This window comes from Amblyomma americanum, chromosome 7 (assembly GCF_052857255.1).
Source record: "Amblyomma americanum isolate KBUSLIRL-KWMA chromosome 7, ASM5285725v1, whole genome shotgun sequence".
Classification (NCBI taxonomy): Eukaryota; Metazoa; Arthropoda; class Arachnida; order Ixodida; family Ixodidae; genus Amblyomma; species Amblyomma americanum.
The window spans coordinates 142,019,303-142,044,235 of NC_135503.1; the positions used below are offsets into that span (position 1 = coordinate 142,019,303).

Consider the following 24,933-nt stretch of genomic DNA (forward strand, 5'->3'; position numbering starts at 1 on the left):
AAGAATTATTATCCCACTGATAAGCATAACACATTAAAAAAAATATTAACGTTCCCCTATGCACCTTGGTTTCGGTGACTGTTGGCTCCTTCATAAATTTGTCAAACGGGCCCCTCATTTCCTATATATATATATATATATATATATATATATATATATATATATATATATATATATATATATATATATATATATATATATATATATATATATATATATATATATATATATATATATATATAGCGCAACTCCACCATAGGGGGTAAACTATCCGCGATGCCGCCCCAGCGACTGCGTGCACGTGGTCATGTGATGGGGATCACATGCTGCACGAACGATGCTGCAGCAAGTTGGTCACATGACCGACCGCCATCTTCATTCTCGGACGGACACAAAACTTTCGAATGCGAGTAAGAGCTCACGCTCTTAAAAGCAGTGCGTGTGAAAAAAGCAAAATACCTTGTCAAAACAAGGAGAAATAATACTTTGAGTTAGAACAGCCTATATTTCCTTCGTCGTGGCACTATTTACTTCTTAAAAGCCACCTTGCACAACTACGAAATCTGCAACGTTGTGAAATGAAATCAGGATGCATAAAAATTGGAGGGGGAATTTAAGCTCCGCCTGAAGGGCTTGACGCGATAGTGTAATGGGTTAATTCCCATGTATGCATGAGGTCATTTTGTACTTTCTGTTCACAGATTCCTAGGTGTCCTCGTTGCCTGGCGCAGTGGTGCAGCGGTCAAGCGATGCGCCACTGCTATGCCATGGCCGGTGCTCCCAGCAGTGGGTTTTGTGCGGCCGAGGTTTCTCTTCCCGAGCGACCAATAATTAAACTGCCGCCTGCCACGGTCGTCAGTTTGCTTACTATCTGGTGGTTACGTTGTAATGACGCCAGAAGGTAACGTGTCCTAGGTCGCCCAAATGCTTCCTGGGTTGCTCTATGGGGACCACCTGCCCGGAGCCATGCCAGCGATTTTTCGCTGACGATACCGACGTCGGATTTTCTTCGTAACGGGGTATTCAACGCTATCGCGTTGATATAAAATGATGCGAGCCAGGGGCTGACGATAATTGCTTTTACTCGCGTGTTGCCACTTCACGAGACTTCGCTCTGCATATGCATATTACCACAACTGTCGACATCCACCCAAGCCACCCTCAACTTAGTGCAGGTTTCTCAGTCAGAGTTAAAGCACTGTAAATGCCTGGAACCTCTTTCCGCGCTACAAAGCCCTGTGTATTGCGAGCAGAACTTCTGTTTTCTTTCACACGCTTGTCGGTCCGGTTTCTTCCCCTTCGACTCTTTGAATTCCAGCTACATAGCGATTTACCGAAGCATTGCAAAGGCGGATTTAATCATCCACACTTCGTTTATTTCAGCTCTTTCAGGTAACGCCACCGGTTCATGTATCCATCACGTCTCATTGATCGATGTCTCAATCATCGCACTAAAAGCAATTTATTCTTTTTTGCTTTGTTTCGTTTGCGCTTTTAATGCCTAACACTAGTACATGCTCACTGTGGGCTAAATTTGTCCTTGTCGGCAATGGATGTTTGGAGCCGCGGTGTAGGAGAGTGAAAAATGAAAAGAAAGGGAAAAGTGAAGCGACTGTCTCGCTTCTTTTCATACACCTGAAACGCGCCGTGAGGGAAAGGGTGAAGGAGTATTTGAAGACGGATCAGAGAATGAAAGTCACGACTCGCCACACACCGATTGGTCGAATGGATCCCTCCACTCGACCACAAGCTATATATATGCCACGGCAGCGGCGATGCCCGCTCCGCGAATGTCCGGACCCCGTAGAGTATCTGTTACGGGTCTATCTGGATTTATTTTTGGAAATTTTGCAGAGAGTTTGAAGGATGCTTCACTCCCGCCACCGGTTGGCTCGGTACTGCACTGCCTCCGGGATCGGCCTTGTCTTTAGCGCGTCTTTACTATCCTGTCTTTCTATCCCATCTTTCAACTCTCCTTCTATCTGCACGCTGTAGCGATTGTGGCTCGTCTTCAGCCAGTGAGCAGGCCTGTGCAATTTTCTTTTCTTTCTTCCTGGCAACAACAGACAGACAGATGCCCGCTCCGTCAGTTCAGCGCTGCTGCAGGCCGACGCCAAGGTTCATGTGTAGATATAGGTCAAATATTCATGTGTAGATCAAGCCTTCCACAACGAACCTGAGATAACAAACATTGAGTATATAATCTTCCACTTCTCCGATCACAAATGCATGGTGGTCGCCTTGACTTTGCAATCTCCGCCTAAGAGAAAACTCGATGGCTACTGAATATCTCATCCCAACTAACTGGACAACGTTCATAGTGCCTTGAAGTTATTGTACAACAAGCAAATACATTATTTCTTAATTCAGTTCTTCAATACAAATCGGTCACACAGTCTTAGTCCCAAAGCTTACGCGTGCCCTCCACACCAGTCGCGCTGATCGCCTACCTGTCTTTTCATAAACAGCCGGCGAAACAGTACCCTAACACGTGAATCAATTTTTTGTTGTTTCGACGCCGTTTTGTTGCTTCGAGTTCAGTGTGGTATGCCTCTGGATATGCCGCTCGGGTGCGCAGCTCAAGGCCGTGGGTTCGCTTACCGACCGCGGCGCCTGCTTTTCGGCAAAGACAAGATGCAAAAATGGTCGCGAACTGAAAGACATTGGCGCCGTACAGAATTCGAGATGATAGAATTTAATCCAGATCGTTCCGTTACGGCATGCCGTACCACCAACACAGTTTTACTGCGCGCTAAACTCCACTGATTATACTGGAATACCACTTGGGCGAACTTGAGGAGGCCTGATGGAAATGCCCGCTAAAGTGAATGTTCGCAGATTTAAATGATCATGCGGCCACACATTTTCATATGAAGGTATGATATTTTTAAATATTTAAATCGTCCCTGCTGAAAACTCCACGCACGCATTGTGTGCTTTTCAGTTGTGACAACGTGCAGTAATTTACTGCACAACGTTTGCATTCACAGTAGCCAAATTCTTATACTAAGTGAGTTGATATGTGTTCAGGAGATCATGTGGACGTTTTTCCGATAAATTCCCGATGAGTGCAAATGGGTTCAACCTAAGCGGACAGAGTAGTGTCGCGGTTGCTTGAATCTTGTGTGATGTTGATGATGACTTTTTATGGCGCAAGGGCAGCTTTGGCCAAAGAGCGCCATGGCACAAGGCAGTTTTTCTTTGCACAAGATGGGGTCACAGACCCATTTCCCAAGCTTTTCAAAAAATCCTGTGAGATGTTCTTTAACAACAACATTCTCTATGAGGTCTTCCTAAAATTGATATAGAGGCAAACACACTAGCCGATACCTGTGGCCACTGCTGAAGCTGCCAGCAGACTCTGCAGCTATCCTAAATTATACACAGACGAAATTCCGAAGTTTTGCAAGTTAATATATGTGGCTGGGTAGTTTCGCATGCCGCGTATCTTCACAACTGCAGTGTCTAAAGTGAAGCGGAAGAAATTGCTGCCTATTTGTTCAAATAAGGCCTTATGAGCCCGATGCAGTTGGTTAATGTTTAAATAAATGTTTGTTTGTCTGATGGCCGCAATATGCTCAAATTCACACAGTTTTGTCGGGCTATTTGAAATGCCGTCAGAGGTTGTTTTTTTTGTAAGCCTTATTGAAATCTTTATTGAAGAATATGGTGATTACACACGTTTCTCATACACGCTGTCTGCCGTGATTGCGCCGACCTGTGTTATATTTGGGGACATTAACCCCTGAATAAACTAGTTATTAGTTGCGGTCGCCCTGTCGTCTTCTATTTGCGTGTCCTCTTTTTTTTTGTTCAAAAACAACCTTTAATGACCTTTCAAATGCTCATATTCGTTGAACTGATATATTTTGCATCGGATGCAAAGGCATATCGATGTGAAATTTGGCAGAAGTTCGTTTCACTATGAAATTCGCTCAAATGACGCTCCCTGGGGTGTCGTTATGTTTCACGACAATGCGAGACGTTACTCCTCATTGCATCTGGCCAATGGGGATGATTTCTGGGATAGGTCCTACTTCAGCACTATCGAGTAGATCTTAACTGGCAGCAAGCTGCAGTGCCAAGACTACAAACGTTTTGCCCGCTTGTGTGCAGGAGAAGGCCGCTACGACAGGGGAGTTGCTCCCACGGACACCGATGAACCATTCGTCTGGGAGAGTCGCGCATCGAGAAGACCTGAGGTGTGTTCTTTGGCTTTATTAAGAGACTCAGCCGCTATAGCTTTTTTTTCATTTTTTATGCTTGACGTGTAACGAAAATTAGGTGCTGATATGCTGTCTATAAAGGCCTAACAACACTTGTTATTTTTGGCTAGTTCCTATAATTATTTAATAAAGACAATTAATCATATGGTTGGGTCATCCGCGAGTAAAATGCTGAGGAAAAAGTGCGCAAGTTTTTGGTGTGACCATCAAGACAAAAGCCCGTTTTGTGCAACCAAGTTTTAATTCTTTGTTAAGATTAATATCACCCATGAAACTAAAAGTTAAACTTAGCCCGCGTAGTTACATGCCAACATTTCTCGCAAAAATAACATTCGAAAACTATTACACGTATATCCCAGTCAGACCCGACGTACACTATAGTGAAAATTTGTCTTTATCAAGATTTTTTAAAAATGCATCACTTGCGCAGCCTTTGTTTTCTTGTATTTCGAATAGCACTGACAGTGAGCACACTTAGACACTTTTCAAGAGGCGTGTAACATTACAGGGTGCTCTTAAGAGCTTTACAGGTTCGTCGATTTGTTTAAAGCAGAGTTATGCTCTGAGCGGCGGAATAGCTGCCAACTTGGTCGTACTTTAACGTGAGATTTTGTTTTATCTAAAAACGCATTCTGTCATGCTTGTATTTTACTAAATTTGAGTGATAACTCATATGGCCCTTTAGAACGTTTCTGTAGACCAAGAGGCCTATAGCTGATAGCTTGGGAAAAACTCATAAATTATGACATATTTTAACTGCAGCTGGAAGATTTTTCGTGCAAATTCAAGGGATTATTCATACTTCAGAAATATATTTGAATTATGCTCCCAAGACAAACTTCGTATAGAGTCGGTCGAGGATATATAAAAAAAACTGATTTTTATTACACTCCTGAATGTCCTTGAACACATGCGAAAAAAAAAAATCATTTTGCTGTCATTCGTTACAAAATGCCGAATGCATGAGTGATGCCTACCGAAGAAAAAGTAAAAGCAAAGAAAATCGACTTTAAAGCACATTTTGCCACATCCGCTGCAAAAAGAGTCTTAAATGCTCAAAACATTCCTATGCAGCACGCACCATTGAAGATCAACGCGATAGCTGGACGACCACGGCCGCCTCGCTCTCTGTTGCACTGCAAATAAGTAGCGTCACGGAAGCAACGAAGCAAAATGACACCGCTTGAGAGGCAATCTTTCCGCCATAGCAAATCACGCCCGCTGAAGGCGCCGAAGCAGACGTGTATCTCTGTAGTGTAGCCACCCGCTACCCACCGAAACTTTACGCGCGCCCGTCAAGCGTGCAGCCTCTCAACGAACGAAGGGGCTACCACGTGACTGTCGGTTAGAGAGCTGGTATCTGATCGCCTTACGTACCTTTGGTTCGGCCGCGAGAAATGTGGCACTGTGGCCACCAGAATCCCTGCCTCTCTTCACGACGACACCAGCGAGGCGGTCCTTTGTCGTCTGAAAAGTGCGGAATCTGCGATGGGCGCGGCAGTCAGGAGAAGGATTCTCTCAGAAATTTCGACGATCACTCACAAAAAATGTCATTTTCTCGTCCTTAAAGATGAATATTTGAGGATCACCCAAAGCAATGAATTGAGAAATTAAACTTTGGAGGTTACATGGCCACTGTATTTTTTGCGCTCCGCCTTCAAAAACGAGCCGCTGAGAAGACAAGGATATACTGCCAAAATAAAAATATACACCGTTGCTGGCTGAAATGTTTCAGCACCAAACGTTTCAGCTAACGTGTATGCAAATTATCTGGGACGAAAACCCTTTATGGTAAATCGGTATATCCTGATTTGGGATGGTCGTTACGTTACTGACTAGATATCTGTTGCAGCGTGATTAAGAGCATGAACAGCGGAAAGAAAGCAGAAGGTGAAACACGGCTGAGACTGCCGTCTATGCCTCTGAAATTTTCCTTCTAAGATTTCTGAACCTGTACCTGGCCTCCAGTTACGCTCCTGTTCAAGAATTGCCTTCATTTACTTCTAAGGAATGATCTCGCAATTGCATTCATGCATCCCACCTTTATGACAAATCCTCTGCGTAAATTCGCGCTTCCGTTTTATTGCTGGGTCATTTAAGAAATAACGCGTTCACGAAGACGAACAGGGAACCGTACCACCTATAAGGCACGGATAGATGTCCCCAGAACTGGCTGTCAGCGATAGTGCGTTTCCCAGTAGCCTTGCCGTAGTGTCTTTGCCGTTCGTAGAGCATCGCCGCATTGAAGCGGGGCCATCAGCTTCCCAACACGGCGACAGCTTACATGTGCGCATTGCTGCAGTTCACGCGTGCAGACGCGATAGTGGCCACAGAGACAGACCATTCGCGATAGCCGCAGACAAGGTTTCGCGAGGAGGTTACAAAAGGAGTCTGAGAAAAGCAAGGATGAGGGGGGGGGGGGGGGGGATGCATGGGGGTAAGGTTGGATGTACGTCACCAGTACTCTTGCCTGTTCATCTGAGTCCTCTTGAGTTACCCTTTGATTGGGCATTGATCAAGTGAGGAGATTCCTTAGCTAGGGATATCAGGATCTCTGTTCGAATTTCAGCAGCCGGACAGTTTGTGTGCCAGAATTGTACTACTAAGTGCTTTGTTCTCATCACTTCTTACTTTCTCTCACGTGCGGACCACAACTGTAAATGTGTAAAATAAACTGCACAGTTTTCTTCATCACCCTCGGGTTCTCACTACTACGTTTCTGGCCGCTTCGTTCCTGATCTGAACCCGCCTACGAACATAGGTCACAGGCCACATGCAGAACCCAAAAGACGGAACGTAGTGTGCAATACGGTCATGCTACCAGCGACCGACGTGTGCCAACGAAAGCCTGCAGTTCGAATGTACTCTATAGGGCTTTGCGCAGCATATTACGGCATAACGTTGCTGGCGCCTAAAGAACCACCACATGCGTTGGTCAGCAACTCGTCACAACTAAAAAAAAAAAACTTTTTCACTCTAATTTAAACAGCACGCTTTGTATCCGGCGTATCAGAATATGCGCGCGTTCGACAACAGCCTTATGTGGCGTCAGACTTTCCAAAGCTAAGCCTACCTTTCATGGAGACATCTCACACATCCGAGTATCCATTGCCTCACAACGAGCCGCGTACTTCTGCCGATGGGATTACCAGTTTTTGAGGAACATACGCCAGTGCATAGCCAACGGGAAGGAGTGATGACAAATTAAGAATCGGGAAGAAAACACGATTAGTGCCGATGGCGTTAAGCAGAAATGGCCACAGGCGGCGCAGGCACGACCGCGCTTTGCATATGTGGCAAAATCGACTTCCGCAGATAGTGCTGAAAATCATGGAAAGCTTTTGGCTGCTCTGGGCTTTCCGCGCAGCAAATGAAGGGCACAAGCACCATCATACTCTTATGTAGAAACACTTCTGTCAAGCTACGGTGGCTACTGCTTTGCTGGAAAAGGAGTCAAGCTGAACTGGTCAGAACAGCCTACGTGCCGACATTTTCGCACACTAGCGCAGGCATTCAAGCTGCAAGTCGTGCGAAGCGTGTCTAGTTTAGGCCCGACTTTCGATTAGGAGCTTAGCGGATTATATTATACAGTCCTAACAATGGAGCCAACAAGCATCATTGCGCATTAGCTGCTATGACCATTGACAATTTCGCTCCATGAGCGTCGATAAGCGTTTGAAGTTCAAAATAAAGAGGTCATTGTTGCCAGCTGGACCAAGAGCCTCCTTTACTTGATCTGCGGTCACAGGTGCTCTAGTGTGAGCTCTTGAGCTTACATTACAAACACCCAAAATGTGTCTCGAAAACGAATTTGATGCGCCTGCTCGCGTGACTAATCAATATATCGAAGGTGTAGTGTTCGGAACATTTTCACGCTCTCGTATGCCTTTAGAAAAGGTCAGAAAATTTAGGAAAGTATCTCTTATAACCGTGTTTTTGAATCAAGCTAACATCTCTGCGTCAATAGAGAGAGAAAAAGGGACGCTTGTGGATAATGTGATGTTCAGGGCGTTCGTTGGCTATGGTTTCTGCCGCACGCGATACTGTACGGTCGTGAGCAATATAAGAGAGAGCAAAGTTTGTGCATTCCTTTCTTGATTATTCGATAATTAGGCGTGACAAGGACAGTTTTTTTTTCTGCTTGCTAAGTTGCTTTCCTCTTGGCGTATAATATACGGAGCTCATTCTCAGATTTATTGGAAAAATAACTGAAAAATTCGCAGTTTGTGCAAATCAAAAAATATGTTCTTTCTTGTTTCTCACGTCTGTACTGTATACGCCAGCCACGCCCATCATTTTTGTTTTTTGCGCTATTGAAAAGTTGTATGCACAAAAATAAACAGATTACCTCATGAGTATATTGATTATCCGCCTAGTACGATGTCCAAGACTGACTTGCACGTCACTGACCGGTTTATAAAGTAGACCTAACTTCCTGGAATTTACCCAGGAGGGGTAGCCAACGCTTGACGCAAGTGGAGAAATCCGCCAAATTAGATTCACGTGTGAGCTCAACTCATTACGATGCGTGTAGCCAAGCCAACGAATCCTTTATTTCTGATATATTCCTGCTCGCATATCGGCTAATCATCACCTGCACATTGCTTCAGAGAAGCGCGCACCGGCACAAGTTTATATTGTCACGCAGTGGCAGTAGCCCGATACGGCAGTGGTTGTATGCGTCGGCATATCGATCTCCATTTTCAATTAGCAAGCTTCATCAACATCAAACCACAATTCTCGCTTCATCCACGCCACCGTCAATACGGGCGAAGTGTCTCCCTTCGTCTTCAAAGTAATTAAACAATTGTCCGTAGCCTGAACCTGTGCAGTTCCCGGCCCTGCGCATAGCATTCCGGTTTGAGGCCTCTTGTAGCATAGAAATTGATGAGAGTGAAAAGAATGGGCTGAATATATCTGTGCATAGGTAGGAGCATCCAAATACTGTGTCCCTGATTTCTACGGAACTTTGCTCATAGTTGGGGCCCAATCTGCGGAAGAACACCTTAGATTGGCCTCGCAATCTAAGCGAACTGTAAATAAAGTATTAGATTCCACGAATGGTTCCCCTTCGCCGAAGTTCACTGTACACATACCACAAAGGATTTCAAAAATATACCCCGGTAGGTAGGTAGCTCGAAGACAAATGTTTCGGCCACGTCTAATAATGCTCGCGAAGCACTAATTAAATGGCTGAGAAAATGGTAAGCGCTTCTTTTTGCTTCATCATGCACAAATATATGTGAATTAGTGCTAACCCGCTGTCAAAATTCATTCCAATTGCACGGTTCTCTCTAGAAGAAGAGCTACGACTGTATGTACGTAAAGAATGTGTCGCTAACAAAGGCGTCGGCTTCTTTGCAACAACGTCTAAAGCCTTTGTATATGAAGATGAACGCAACTCCCAAAGTCCTAGTGGTATAAGGTTCTCTCCTACATCGTAGGAACCCTCGAGGCGCCAAGTGACCACTATGAAAGAAGGTTCTCGTACGGCAGTAGTCCCGAGGCCCAGCAAGGCCAGGCGAAAAACTTCTCGGCCTTCTCCGGCGGCAAGAACCCCGACCAAACGGGCAACGGAAGAGGAACCTATGTCTGGAGCAACGGAGGCATCAACCGCTGTCATAGCAACAGCAGAGGACGAAGAATTGACCACCACGCACCAGGAAGGAATCGAGCTCACCACGCCATCAACATCCACGCTGAATCGCAGTAAGAGCACCGCTAGAGCTGTGTATGTCTCCTTAGAGATGTATCCCGAACTGAGGTGTACGGCTCTGCGCATCACGCTTTCGCTTTGGAACAACAGCTGGTTATGGTAAGCCGTTCACGGCTATCGTACTTACCTAATTGTAACGTGGCACTGTATCTAACGAGTGCATGATTTTGTCATTAGGGAAAGCATAAAATGCTACATATGACGAAAACGTTGTAGGCACTCCGACAGTCTCCTTGCACTGTCAGTGCGCCACACCACGCCAGCCTCCGTGTCATCGAAGCGATTATCTTATCTCCTTATCGTTTTCATGTTGAATATGATAACAATAAATCAAACCTGCGAGTGAAAGTAGCGAAAAACAGAGCGCAAGTCTTGGGTCTACCGCCGCCAACAAAAGGTCAGCTTCCATGGGAAGGAGTCGTAATTGCCACGTTTTGGTAGTAAGAGCGCAGTGACTGCTTTTAGCTTTTCCAAAGTATTCTTAGGTTATTGCAGGCCCGTGCTTGTATCCTCGGTTGTATGCATCGCACAAATTGGAGGCATGTGTTTAGAAACAACGCTGTTGCCAGCTGGCAGAGCAGAGCAGATACTGCCGAACAGGAGCTGAATGGTGCAATGGCAGCACGTGCTGGCACTGCGCACAGAAGTGCTTCTTCGATTTCCCAGGCCTACCGGCAGATGCAGAAGGCGATAGAGACAGACGGCAGATGATCAGCGGCTAGACTCTGGTCGTGCGTAGCACCTGCGAACGCAAAACCAACGGAGCCGTAGATAAGATATGAGTCAATGGCAAGACGGACTATCACCATCGCCAGCTGACGGAATGCATGCTGAAACAGTACGAAACTGGGGCCCTGTAAACCGACGATGACTCATTTAAAATGGCACAACCGATTCTGGAGGAAGAAAAGTGGACGGCGTCACAAATAGCACTGGATAAAGCAATTAGTAGCCTCAATGAGCGCACAATTTGAGGGCTAGATGGCATCCCTGCTGGTCTCAAGAGTCTGGCAGCCTCGGTCAGTTATCCAACCGTCCGAAATCTGCAGTAACTTTCTGGTTCTTGGAGGCGAATCGCTGCCAGCAGATTGGATTCGTGGCAGAGTAGCACTCATTTTCAAGATGGGTGGGGACAATGGCCTTCCTTAAGACTTCTGGCTCCTGACAGTAGCAAGCGTAATGTGTAGGGCCGCCACACAGATATTAAGGTCTAGATGAGTTCCTGGGTGGGGACAATGGCCTTTTGATCGAGGTCTAGAATGGCTTTCCCCGAGTTCTACGGCTGGAGAATAGCGTCATTCTCATCAGCAAGGGTATCGATGTAGCCCGAAACGACTGTTGCATGCTAATGTGCTTCTTTATGCCAGATGCACGCAAGTAGTAACCGTATGCGGCGTCAGGTGGAAGGAGCCCGTGGTGCGGAAGGGGTTGAGGCAGGGCTACCCACTATCCCCCTTCTCTCTGTGTTGCACTGTGTTGCACAAGTGCAGCGCCATCTTTGGGACTGAAGGCTCGGCTTAGGGTGGGCTCAAACACATCGACGACGGTGTGAAATACAGTTGGACCGAGTAGGCCAGTATACATCGAAGGCATTGTGTTTATTGCAGGTACCACTGCGGAGATACAAGCACTAATTAATTATATGCGCAGGCGCCATGGCACCACTTGGACTCAATTATGATGCCAATAAGTTCTCAGCCCTGTCCTTTCTAACGGCTTCGGACGTCGGCCATTCTGTTCATATACCCAATCGAAACACGAGTTAGAAGGCTACAGAGAACAGGTATCCCGGCATAACACTCAGTATGCAGCGTGAGCACGCAGCAAATTACGTGGACCACCTTAACTAAGCTTCCCTAAGGGCCAGAAATATATTGTCAAAGCGGTGTTTATTATGGTACAAACACTTGATCATGGTCTCTGAACTATGGAAACCGGTCCATGTTCCGTTGCTACTGTTTGCAAACCCTGTCGTCTGCTTGACGTCGCCTACACGGGAGTGGCTCGAACATGGCTAGCACACGATAGGACATGAAGTGCCACGATGCCATGTTCGTGTCTACAATAAAGCTCTGCACGGTGCTCTCGGTTGGTCAATCACTGAGACTCGTAAGACACACAGGAAGGTAACCTATACCTAAGACAGCAGACTGCGGCTCATGCCAAAGGATATGTGCGAGCGAAAACTGTTTTACTGTGTGCTCCTTAACTGCCCACGGACAAAGTGGATGAAGCTAATCACACATCTCCGCCACAAGTACGGATTTTCAGCAGCCAGCTGCAAGCAGAGGAAAAGCCGGGGGGTGGGGGGGGGGGGGGTGGCTAAGGCAGTTGGCACTCAGGTGCGTGCAGAAGAGCGACAATCCTGGAGAGCTGTCATGGAGGGGAAACCGATGCTATATTTGTACAGGAGGAACAAAACGAATACCCGCGTCGAGTCTCCCTGTGACGACAGCACCTGGAGCCGCTTTAAGTTCGAGGCCCATGGAGGTGCAATTTTAACGCTGTCTTACCGTACGCGCTTCAACCTTAGGAATGGTTGCACCCTGTGTGGGACGTTCTGCACAGAAGGTTAAACAACGAAAACTATTGCCCAGCGAGTGGGAATCAACCGACTTTCCTGCAAGCGCTGGGTTTTGGCTCGTCCAACTGGGATGGCGCAGCGGACAAAACATCACTCATAAGAGACCAAGCTGTGCTTTACTGAGTTTTTGGCGCTAGAGCGACGGGTCTAGTTGATTGTTTCCGCTCGCTAACATTTCGCGTTTCGGCGCCTCGTCGTTTCAAAGGGACGGCAACATCATCTTCATAGCCACTGTCGTCGCCTCTACGTATTCCTGCGTTGCACTAAAAGTGCAGATGGGCAATGCAGCGTAACCTCCCACATAACGCTTCCGCTTAGTGCGCGTAAACGTGTGTACGGTCACTCACACTATGCATAGGAAGCAGTAGAGCGTCTGGTTGCCCTGCGCTGACGTGTGAATCTACCGTTTCCGTTGAGGAACCAGCAGCCCGGATAACATGCATCCATAGAGTAACATACAGGAAAGAAAAGACACTCCCGTAGGCCCCAGCGTCCGACTTAGTGCACAGCGCACCTAGTAGAACCGGCACAAATGCCGGCCTCAGAGATGACCGTCTTTTGATTAATCTCAGAGGCTGTACTTACGCTTTCGGTTTCGTTCTCGCGTGCATTGCGTCGGTTTGTGCTGGGGCTCGTGCTATTTATAGCGCTCTTAATTCGTTCCTGGCGGCCACAGCTCAGAGCTACTGCTCTACCGCTTCGAATCATGTTGAAGAATGTCATGCAGAAGAACGACAAAATAAGACCGTATGTTGATCAGTTAGGTACGTTCTAATTGTATAATTCAAAGTGGCGATATTATTGTACAAAAAATGCCACAGACAAGAAACTGTCGCACATTTCTGAACAGTCAAGAGCAGCACAAACAAGCGTGCGCAAAAAATCGAAGCCGATACTAGAGAGACCTTGTTGACATGAAGCTTCTCAAGGAAGACGACATACCCAAGCCATATTTTACAGTTCATGAAAACAGGCAAATATACGTATATACAAGGTATCCCACAAACATGCGCCAAGATTTTAAATAAAACTGTTCTTCCCATTGGAAATTGATAAAATGATACGATTTATCTGGGCTATCTCCGGCCATTTTTTCGTTCCGCTAGCTTGATTAATTAGTCGACATTGATTACATAACTTTTTTAATATGGGCAGAAATACATGAATGAGAATAATAAAGTTTGAGTACCGCGACAATGGTCCGTTCCAGGTGGTTGCGACTAAGGATTAGAGCAGCGCATTTTATTTTTTTAAACTTCGCGGGCGTTTACACAGAGAGGGCTAAGCCTAACAGCGAGACACAAAGGCAGATATTTGCATGCACACCATACCGCACAAAACTCACAAAGAAATAATAGTCGCCGCACCTCAGGAGTACTCCTGGGCAGAAAAGGCGCGCTTACAACACTTACGAGGCGAAAATCAGCACGCAGAGCCCGCAGCAAAAAGCGACCGGCGACGCCGTTGACTTGTCACTCGCTCAATCAGTCATTCACTGCTGTTGCTCCCTCGCTAGCAAAGACGCTTCTGTTGACGTAATCGCGGCCGTAGCCGCTGCGTTAGCCATTCCTAGCCAAGACCGTGCGCTTTTTCTTTTTTTTTATTTGTGCATGCAGCGTCATCTGGCGGACACGGCACAACGCCGAACTCGGCCGAGAAAGGAGGAAAAACGCTAAGGCGCCCGTGTGCTGTGCGATGTCAGTGCACGTTAAAGATCCCCAGGTGGTCGAAATTAATCCGGAGCCCTCCACTGCGGCACCTCTTTCTTCCTTTCTTCTTTCACTCCCTCCTTTATCCCTTTCCTTACAGCGCGGTTCAGGTGTCCAACGATATATGAAGCAGATACTGCGCCACTTCCTTTCCCCCCAGAAAACAATTATTATTATTATTATTATTATTATTATTATTATTATTATTATTATTATTATTATTATTATTATTATTATTATTATTATTATTATTATTATTATTATTATTATTATTACTAAACGGCCCGAGTATCCACTTTTTACTTTTATGTTACTCTATGATGCATCCAGCTCGGCTAGATTCACGACGAACTGCTTCTTTATGGCTGCCGCTGCCCGATGACCACCGCGCACGGAATACGTCATATCATTCTCCGCCGGGATATTGCTCCATGTGGGCCGGCTTTACAGCCCTGCTTCTCCCGCGTAGCGCGGCGGCTGTCACTTTAAAAGCGCATAGGCAGAAAATCAGACGCACTATCTGTCGTAGATTCAGGTAGCGACCAGCCGACGATGAGAGCGCTAACTGGTGTGAAGTGGAAGCCGCGGGATAGGCCATGGTTTACCGGCGTGGCGCTGGCGTGGTCAGGGCGTGCCAGAAGCCGCGGTGTACATGCCTTTGATTTAGTGCTGTATATAAATATTTGACAGGACTATAAGGCCCTAGTTGCTAGTTAAGCTATTGTCATTGCTAACGACAATAGTAATATTGCCGGTAATTTTTACGAGAACTGAACGTTTTAACTTTATGATGAGTGGCATTATTGGGAGCGCGCGATGCGTGGTTTGCCTTAGCTAGTGAAATTACCGGCGCACAGCCGTATGGTTCGGGCTGCGCAGGCTGCAACCGAGTTAAAGCACCTATGCACCCTGCTTCGTCAGCCCCACTCAACAATGAACGTTTGAACACTGCCACCATCTCGTGGCTTAGTTCCTGTTCCGCGTTCCGAATGCCGCTGTTCTTGGAAGCGAAAATGGCATGGAATAGGAATATATTGGTTGTATTTTGTCAGCTCTGAGATACCGCCATATGTTCTCGCACTCTGAATTAAAAGTTATAGGCCGCTATCCATATACTTGCAAAGGAGGAGATCTTCTGGCGAACACCAGCGGCCGCATTTTATAACCTGTCTATTTTAAAATGCCCATCTCGCTCGCGTCCGCCTGGTCCTCTCTCATTGGTCACTCAGATATGCACGGGTTGCACGTGACGTTAGTTCCGGCTTGCAAATCGGGCGTCCGACATGTTTAAGAACGACCACGTCTGGCTTCGCACCCGCCGCATACCGCCGCACCGGAGCTCGGTGTCGTTTGGTTTACCTATGCGGCATAGCGAAAGGAAATATGCACGCGCTTTGTCCATCATACCTTGAAGAGCTTGTGGGACCGACGTTGCAGAGTGAAGATCTAAACGTGCGATGGCATCTACCCTTATGCACTGTGCATCGGTGACAACGCTACGCTGAACGTCGTCCTGCCGCTCACCGACGTCGTAAATTACTTGGTCCTTGCAACAAGTCGCGTCACTTTGCAGCTGACAAACCCTTGGAAGACCATAATTATTTTGCCAGCGGAAGGGTCAAGAGCATAGCAGCAAAGTAGCTTCGTTTTGAGCGAGGTTAGTTGGCACCGCATTTTCGCATGTTACGGTCTATCGTTAAGCTTGGCATTTTTTTTCTTTTTTTTCTCCATTTTCGTACTTTTCTTTTCCTGTAGACAATCTTTGGTTTGTTTGTTTATTTGTTCAGCGCTACCGTTTTGTTGCTTACAATTGCCGCACACGTACAGCGGCAACTTGAGAAACATGAGCGAATGACAGGAAAATAGCACGAAAATTTTTCATATATGACCAGCAAAGCGCCGATACTTTCACAACTGCTAGAACAACCAACTATCCATTAAGCCCTACTGATTGTTCTAGTGCGGGCTTTTTTTTTAATCTTGTAAAGCGCAAGTGGAACTGTCTAGCATTTTCTGGATAAAGTGGCAAGAAACCACACAACAAACCAGACTGCTTCGACTCAGGAAAGTGGTTATTTGAAAAACAGTATCTGGTGAAATCACTGATTTGAGATTTCACATCTGAAACAAAGTTTTTGCTGAAATCATTTTATTTGAAAATTAAGGTCAACCATTCTCAGCGCCTGCGGGAGATACCTCTCAATGTGTGGATTCTGGCAAAAGGAAATGGCACTGTCGTGACAGCTCATTGCGCCTGTATGGCCGGTGCAGGTGAAACATGCTCGCATGTTCTTCTACAAGTTTTGCCGTACAGATAGCTGCGAAGGTAAGGGTCTCAGCGACTTGAATGGAAAAGAAAAATGCCCGGCTGCCACCTCATAGCCGGAATGTTGAATTCCGAAGGCTAAAGGAGATCGACTTCTCTTCCGCAAAAGCAAAGAAGAAAAAGGTGGACAATATTACATGCACCAATATTACTGGAGATGCAGTCTCTTCATCGCATAAGCTGCAGTCAGTCCCATGCAACAAATGCAGAGATCGAAGGGTGCTTTTCAGCAATAGCAGAAACAGGAGTGATGCCAGCGGTGTTCGCACTACATGGAAAATATAGCTCACTCTTTCACTCACCACGAGCGAAAGGGCATGTGCTTCTTCGAAACATCGTATATGAAGAGGTCACCTCAGAAGGTCTGCCTGCTCTGCTTAGCCGAGCTGAAGACTTCTTGAAACAAATGGTGATAAACCAGTACATCAAATGCAGGGACGTAAAAGCAAAAGAGAACAACCATCCTCTACGCTGACTAAAGTAAAAAAGTTACATGCAGAGAATTATCCACAATTACGGTTGAACACATTTCACACAATGTATGCAAGAAAAAATATTTCCAAATACCTCAAATACCCAGCAAACTAAGCTGCCTGGCTCTAGATTTGCAGGAACAACAGAGTGACAGAAATTTGACACTGCGCAGAAAAATTAACAATTTTTTCTAGAGGTGTGAACTAGTGCTCCTGTTCGCGAGTCGCATACTCTAGTGGCAGAACGCATTTCACTACGATGTACTTGTTACGTACGAAGCCGATCATCCTCTCAACGTGAATTCTGACATTTACAAGATTTCTCGTTGCCTCGACATCCACTGCGAGCAGTTGTCTTTTGCCTGTAGTTAATGCATGTATGTGCAACCTTGCACAGAACAAGCCTAACTTGCCAAATATCAAAGCCTCGGTCAACCAGTAACACATCCCCTTGAGACAAATGGTTAAGAATGCCACTGTGCTCAGTATTATGTTTGCCAGGGGTCCTCCCTCCCCACCATCAGAAATAGAGGTTATCACTCCCTGGCAACATATTTATATCAGGCCCTTAGCCGTATTACTAAACTTGTACTGGAACCAAGACTGACATCTTGGTTACAGGGATGATTGCCGTTAAAGTTTAATAATGACTGCTACGTTTTCTCCAATTGAATAAAAAGTTCTTGAGGCATGGTCAAATAATCGACATATGATTGATTATGATGCGTTTAAAAGGCAAGCAAGGTCCTGGAATGGCAGATTCAACTTTAGTTTCATTAAGAACACTAAAAATTCCTGGAACTTCCCCAATGAGTTCTCTGGCGTCTGCTTAACAAAACAGTACAGAAGGCAGACCACAGCCAGTAGAATGGCAAAATTCGGAAGCCGTGTGAAAAATGACGCCATGTCAGGGTCTTCCTGAAAGGACACTTCTGACATCTCTATAAAGCAGTTTTAACCTTATTGAATCTCAATATCCTCTTTCTGCCTTTTTCAATGTGACCAGCTCGCAGGATACTCTGCTGCAATCTTCTTTAGAGCCTTGAGTTCTTTGCACGTGAGGTCAGTTTGGACTTCAGCCTCTGCCTGTCAGCGTGAAACTCTGGATATCATACAAGGGGGGATCCTTTAAACTGTAAGGAGCTTGAAATCATGGTGCACACAAAGGTGTCCTTGTTTCAAATTTCTGAATGGTTCCCACTGGAGTGGGCTCTTCAGACTCTAGCTCTGAGCCTGCGGCACTCTCGGGTGATGTTCCAGGCTCCATGGACGGCTTGCTCACTGCGGCAGCATGCAGCTTACCCTTCTACGGCAGCTTACACTGCAGGAAACGCACGAATGCGACAGCAGTAGTCCGGTCATTACGACCGCAGTCCAGCTGGAGAGTGGATGCCTAGCAGGGATTTCCATCATCCATCAAATTTGCAGGTTTCCCTGTGAAAGAGCACGCGTACATGTTCGCAATGTTAAAAACTACAGAGGTTTGGCCAGTGCTATCAGGAAAAGTTCATCTGAACGACGCCACGAGTAAACAATCTCGGTAGCAAGAGAGGAGAAGCCAGGCGAATTAAACCTTTTTCCATTCATTTAGATCATTCATCACAGCTTCACCCATCATTGATGCCCTGGGGGAGTAAATTTCGCTTTCATAAAAAATGCTTTAAAACTCTACATAGCCCCAAAATACCCTTACCTGTGATGAAGCGAAATCCTTTTCAGTCTTCAAGCCTTAATTTTCCTGCTAATTCTTGCCAGCCAACAGCTCCGGCGCTTCTCAGACAAAGGCCTTTTTCGTACACACTGGTTCGTTTATAACCGCGGGCAAACTAAAAAGTCCGATGTTTTGTTGTGCCTTTTCTTTGACAACGGAAGAACTGCTTCTTGTTCCGCAGCCGTAAATAACGAAAATTGTCATCGTGAAAGTAGTGATTACCGCTCTGCTACGATACAACTGCGACAACCTACGATCCCCGGAGCAAGTATTCTCAAACGTGGGGGTTTTCGATTTTCTGACTTAATAATAATAATAATTGGTTTTGGGGGAAAGGAAATGGCGCAGTATCTGTCTCATATATCGCTGGACACCTGAACCGCGCCGTAAGGGAAGGGTAAAGGAGCGAGTGAAAGAAGAAAGGAAGAGAGAGGTGCCGTAGTGGAGGGCTCCGGAATAATTTCGACCACCTGGGGATCTTTAACCTGCACTGACATCGCACAGCACACGGGCGCCTCAGCGTTTTTCCTCCATAAAAACGCAGCCGCCGCGGTCGGGTTCGAACCCGGGAACTCCGGATCAGTAGTCGAGCGCCCTAACCACTGAGCCACCGCGGCGGGGCAATTTTTTTTTTTTTTTGCAGATGTGACATTGATGCTACCCATCTATACCACGGGTTTCAGGCGTCTGTGGTAAGCGACCCGGTCATTCGGTAGAAGGCGACCGGACCTCACCAATGGCAGCATTTCGCAGCCAATGTCAGCCAATGGTGAGGTACAGTCGCCAAACACCCAACGGCTGGGTCGCTTTCCACAGATGCTTGAAAGCCGCGGGTATACCAGAATGACCAATAACAGAGGGCCAGGCGGACGCGAACTGGTCATTTTAAAATGAACAGCTTGTAGAACACGGCCCCAGGTAACTGTAGTTTTGTCGAAGTACCATGGGGAGGTTGTGCTAGAAAAACTTGCCACACTATAAACGCAGTGCATCCAGACTTCGGAAGTACCGGAATCTTCGAAGAACACTAACACTGTCTTAATCCGTAAGGAGGGGACGTCAGGCACTTGAAAAATTGCATACCGATCAGCTTACTGTCTGTCTTTTGCAAGGTGCATACTGAGGTAATTACTAATAGATGTAAACCCTTTTTATCCTTCAGACAATATAATGGCCCGGCCCACTTTTGTAAAGCGTACTTGTCAGTAAAACATATTCACACTATCAGCCAGGTGACAAAAGCACAGAATTTAAACACCCGCTCTATATTGCTTTATCAGATTACGAGAAAGCATTAAACTCAGTCGAAACGTGAGCAGTCATGCAGGCATAACTGAACCATGGTGTAGAAGTGGCATACGTGAAGGTACTGGAAAATATCTATAGGCTGTGCGCAGCCATTAGTCCTCTGTAGGGAAAATGATACAATCCCAACCAGGAAAGTTCTCAAACAAGGAGCCGCGATGTCTCTGTTATTATTCACCACGTGCTCACGGGAGGCATTCACAGCATTAGATTGGGAAGAGTTGGAGATAAAACCTAATGGAGATTACATTGACAATTTCCGTTTTGCTGATGGCACTATCTTGCTGAGCAACTCAGGGGACGAACTGCAAAGCCTGATCGAGGACCTAGACAAGCAAAGCAGAACTGTGGGCCTAAACATTTGCACGAAGAAATCTGAGATAAAGTTCATCAGTCTAAGAAGGAAATACATTTACTTAGGCCCGCGCTTAGACGCGCATTTAGTTAGGCATGCACTAAGTAACTGATATTACTTAGGGCACGCAGTGACCGCAGATCCAGGCCTCCAAGGTGAAAGAACTATGGCGACGCTTAAGTCATCTTAAGGCTGGAATGCGACAGCATTAAATTTCACGTTCGTCGCAACATCTGTCACAATGCATAAGGGATGGCACAAGCTATAAGACGACGGACAAAGAACAGATACACTCCGCACATCCACTGTCTTGGTTTGCGCTGCAACCCATGCCATGGATCCCCAACACCGACTTGCCCAGATGCCTTCCTTTATATGTTGCAACTTCTCTTGCAGTTTCTATTACATTTTTGGTACATCAACCGGCTTATTCGGACTGCTAGCTACAGTAGCACATATCCGCTATGTTTCGATGGTGCCGGGATTGGAATATATCGTATTTTTATTTTTATTGCTATTCTCTAACTCGGTTGCCGTCTAGAAACTAGGTTGCTGAAAACTTGTGCGCAGGTTGTTATGACGTCAAAAGGTCACGTGACGACTCTAGACCAATCAGCTAATTTGTCTCGGGGATCAACGGTGTTTGGCGCGACTACAACGTTATACAACTCTAATGCTATCGCTTTAATAACAAGCGCAATGAGAATGGGATAGAATGCTGTTAATTTTAGCTCACAGCGCACGAAAGACGGGACGAGAGACGATCACACGGGCCCTTTTAGGGAACAGGTCCTGTCAGGTGTTAAATAGCGGTTGACCAATATCCCTCAAGACGAAAGAATGTACTGTTGTAATGTAGCATGGAGACTAACGAATTGGGCTGAACGTAACACTCGGACAGAGCAGTGAGTAATAAAAACTAAAATGATAGGTTAACGTTTAGAGACATGAGGAGAGAAAAATTAGGGAACAAACGCGAGTTCACATTCACCTAGTCGAAATGAAGTAGGAGAAGTGGGCTTGGGCATGCATGTATTGTAGGGTAATGTAGTTGATTCCGAGACAGGGCAAGAGTAGTAGGTGGGTGGATCAGCTTAGGAAGTTTACTGGGATAAGATGGCTGCAGCTGACACAAGGCAAGATATCAGAGGCCTTTGTCCTGCAGTGGACGTAGTTAGCCGATGATGCTGATGATTCACTACTGCTTTACATAAGCACCCGCTACAGCACAGTGTGGTTCGTGCCTTCAAAATAATGAGATCTGTTTCGGAAAAGTTTCGGACCCTCAGGAATTGTGTGCAGTTTTCTTTTTCCTGTTTTCCTACGCTATGTTGTGAAACTGTGTAAAACCCACGCCATGATTTCCATCTACGTTGGTGCTCTGAAAACGAGCAACCACGTCAAAAATAAAATACGTGAATGCATTTGCAGGATTTGTTGCTAACCAAGTGCAAGGTAGCCGTGGTGTCTGTAATTGGCGTTTGGGTATGTGTTTTTCGCGCCATTGATTTCTTTTTCAATAAACGCACACCGATGTGCTCAGCTCCCTCCCTTCACCACCACTGCGGCGTTCCTCCATGCAGTCCACCACCCCCTTGTGGTGTGCATAGTGGGAGAGCAGCTGCGGCGTCCTGTCTCCCCGCCAGCCGGTCTCTGCCACTTCGTGGTATTTGCGGATGTCAAGGTGCGCAGTCGCTCCGAAGACTTCGTGGCTGTCTCCAATCGTAAGGCCCTGCTTACTTTCGCATGGCAACGGACGGCGGTAGTCGGGCCCGTTCCTTCTGTTTTCTTATTTTGCTCTAATAGGTTTCGTGTCAGCTCTAGCAACCGCCTCTTGCCTAATTAGTTGCTCAATTGTGGAAATGATTAATTTTTTTGTTCACCTTGCCGTATGTAGCCATTTGATGGGATCTCATTCATTGCTGCATAACCAAGGCCTCGCAGCTGCACATGGGGCTATGAACTTTGACGGGAAAATGTTAAGCCTTAAGGCGATAAGGGAAAAGTTCCCATGCGTCGTTCCACTGCACGGTTTTATATAAATTCGAGGGGCCACCTTAAGGTTATGACGCGATAGCTTTAATCGGTCGCTTCAACGGCCGGGGCACCTCTTTGCGGATCCGTTCGCAGACACGTTCGTTGTTCGATATCTTATTTAATTTATTTATTTTAGGATAGTTTTACTTTATTTTAAAATTTTTCTGCAGTTATTTTTATTTTTATTACTGTTAGTTATTTTTACATTTTTGACATATTTTATGCACTACAACACACAGAAGGTCTCCATTTAACCAGCCCCATCAAATGTGCCTCGATGAATTAGACAAGATAAAGAAAGAATAAAAATCGATGGCTTAGGGCTAGTGTGTCTGAATCACGACCCAAACTCCCCGGGTCCGGTTCGCACCTCACCCCAATTTTCTTTTCAGCGAAGTTAACTTACTTCACATTTTTATATGCCATAATAGGGGTTGGCCAGATGGTTCTTGATAATCACAAAGTGAGCAAGGTACGGAAAACCTCAGAGTGCTTGCAAACGTTCTGACAAGTCCTCTTGTCGAAACGTTGGCAAGCTCCCTGAGGTCTTCACTGCATTGTTGAGCTGGTGATTACATGTCATAATGACGTTTGAGTCATATTGCGACTTTATGGTCTTAGTTTATCTCATGTTTTAATCAATTTCATTTTCATGTGATGTCACGGCCCTGGAAATCATCGACCAATGGGAATTTTTCTCACACCTTCGGGGTTCCCACCGAACATGCGCTCTAATGCTACCGCGTCAAAAATTATATTTAAAGCAGCTGTTTAGTTTCCACCTGATGTCGACATTTGCGGTATTCGGGTTTCATTAAGGAACCAACCTGGGAGGAGCGCGGCCACGTAGTACATTGACGCTCTCTTTATTCAACTGAACCTTCATATCACCCGTAAAATCCTGATACGTAACGCATTTGGCTTAGATGGCAGAAAAAGAATGATTTTTCTAGAAAATAGAACTTCACATGGCCTAACTTATGTAGGTTTACTTATTTTGGCGGCGAAGAACTATATGCGCTTGAAAACAACGTTCTCAGTAATGTATGCAGCGTATGCAAACTCAAAAATCATGGAAATAAGATTTTTTTATGAGCTTTTTACAATGCCGGGGGTAAAATTTAAGATGTAGAAATTGGCCGTCACAGGAAGTTGGTCAATTCATATAGTGAAGTGTTCTGTTTAACCTGACGACTATAATGTTTTGATGCGGCCTGAATCGATTTTCGCTTTGAGCTGTTCTTTTTGTGACATTTTTGTTTTATTTTCTTTCTTGCTTTTACTTGTATGCACACCCGTCCGACGCTGGGGGCCTCACTAATATTCATCAACTCGAAACATATTTTTTTGTCTTTCTTGCCTCACGGAGTCGTTTCTTCGAAATAATAGGCGTATCTTTTTCATACAATTTTCGAGTGCTAGTTAGGGGGTGATCCCAAACAATTATCTTGTTTTATAAACCGACCTGCCGCTGCTCAAAGGCAGATGTAGCGGGCCCATCAAGCTGTCTACGAGTATCTTTCTTTTATAGCTCTGGCCATCTATAAACAGTTTGCGTGATGAAAAGACACGATTTTATTGAAGTTTAACTACATGAACGATACTTATAACGGGCACTCCGCTCTCCAAAAACCCATGCTCGAACCGCGCGCATTGCCTCGCAGAGGCTGCTTTGGACGCCTTCCTGGAGATGGCCGCCGGGGGGCACTCGTCGGCGCAGTTCCTCCTCTCTCTTAGCGCCAACGCCGACTTCTACGACAGCCTCGAGGTCCGCAAGCGGGCGGTGCCCATCATGCGCCGCTACCTCGCCCGCAACGTGAGCGGATACGGGTTCGCCCGCCATCGCGTGGACGTCTCGAGCGGCGATGCTGGAAACCTCTGGAAGCACCACGTCATGCTCTTCGTGAGTGCTCACAGACGTGCTGGCCATCGGGCTCTTAGATGCTCGCTCAGAGCGCAGTGCCAGTACGCAAAGAGAATCGAGCATTCAACGGAAATGAGTGTCTTTTGCGGCGAACCTCTCAAAAGTCAGTGATGCCCCCATCGGTGGCTTCGCTCCTTGGATGCCCAGCTCTTGAGCTCACGTTAGCGTGAGTGAATCCTGGCCCCGTAGACCCCATATCAATGAATTCAGAATGCAAAAGACACTGTGATCTGTACGATATATCAGCGCACGTTAATGAACCACAGCTGTTCAAAATTGAACCATGTGACCATCTGTAAGCATTTCCTCAGAGGCCACTTCGAGCTTTTGGATGTTCAACCCGCCCACCGCATATCTCCGGAAACGTCAACAGCATAGTAATTTTGTTCTTATTTACTTTTTCTCTGATTTGAGACCAACTGTGTATAATTCGGATGGAATACAGCAACGCATTTCAAACATAAATATTTACTGTAAATTTCTAACACCGTGTGACCAGAAACAATAGTAATAATAATAACCTTTATTTGCATTTACATGATAGGGGAGGTTGGAGAAAAAAAGCTG

At 45.9% G+C, this 24,933-nt stretch overlaps 1 protein-coding gene across 1 annotated transcript in view; it reads left to right on the plus strand.

Annotated features, from left to right (window-relative positions):
• Window positions 1–24,933, plus strand: part of LOC144097493 (uncharacterized) — a 50,004-nt gene that overhangs the window by 2,872 nt on the left and 22,199 nt on the right. Inside the window, exons 2-5 of the mRNA XM_077630206.1 lie at window positions 4,117–4,202; window positions 9,671–9,935; window positions 21,989–22,129; window positions 24,107–24,345. Of these exons, the coding sequence (XP_077486332.1) occupies window positions 9,698–9,935; window positions 21,989–22,129; window positions 24,107–24,345 (618 nt within the window). The 5' untranslated portion in view covers window positions 4,117–4,202; window positions 9,671–9,697. The remainder of the gene's footprint in view (window positions 1–4,116; window positions 4,203–9,670; window positions 9,936–21,988; window positions 22,130–24,106; window positions 24,346–24,933) is intronic.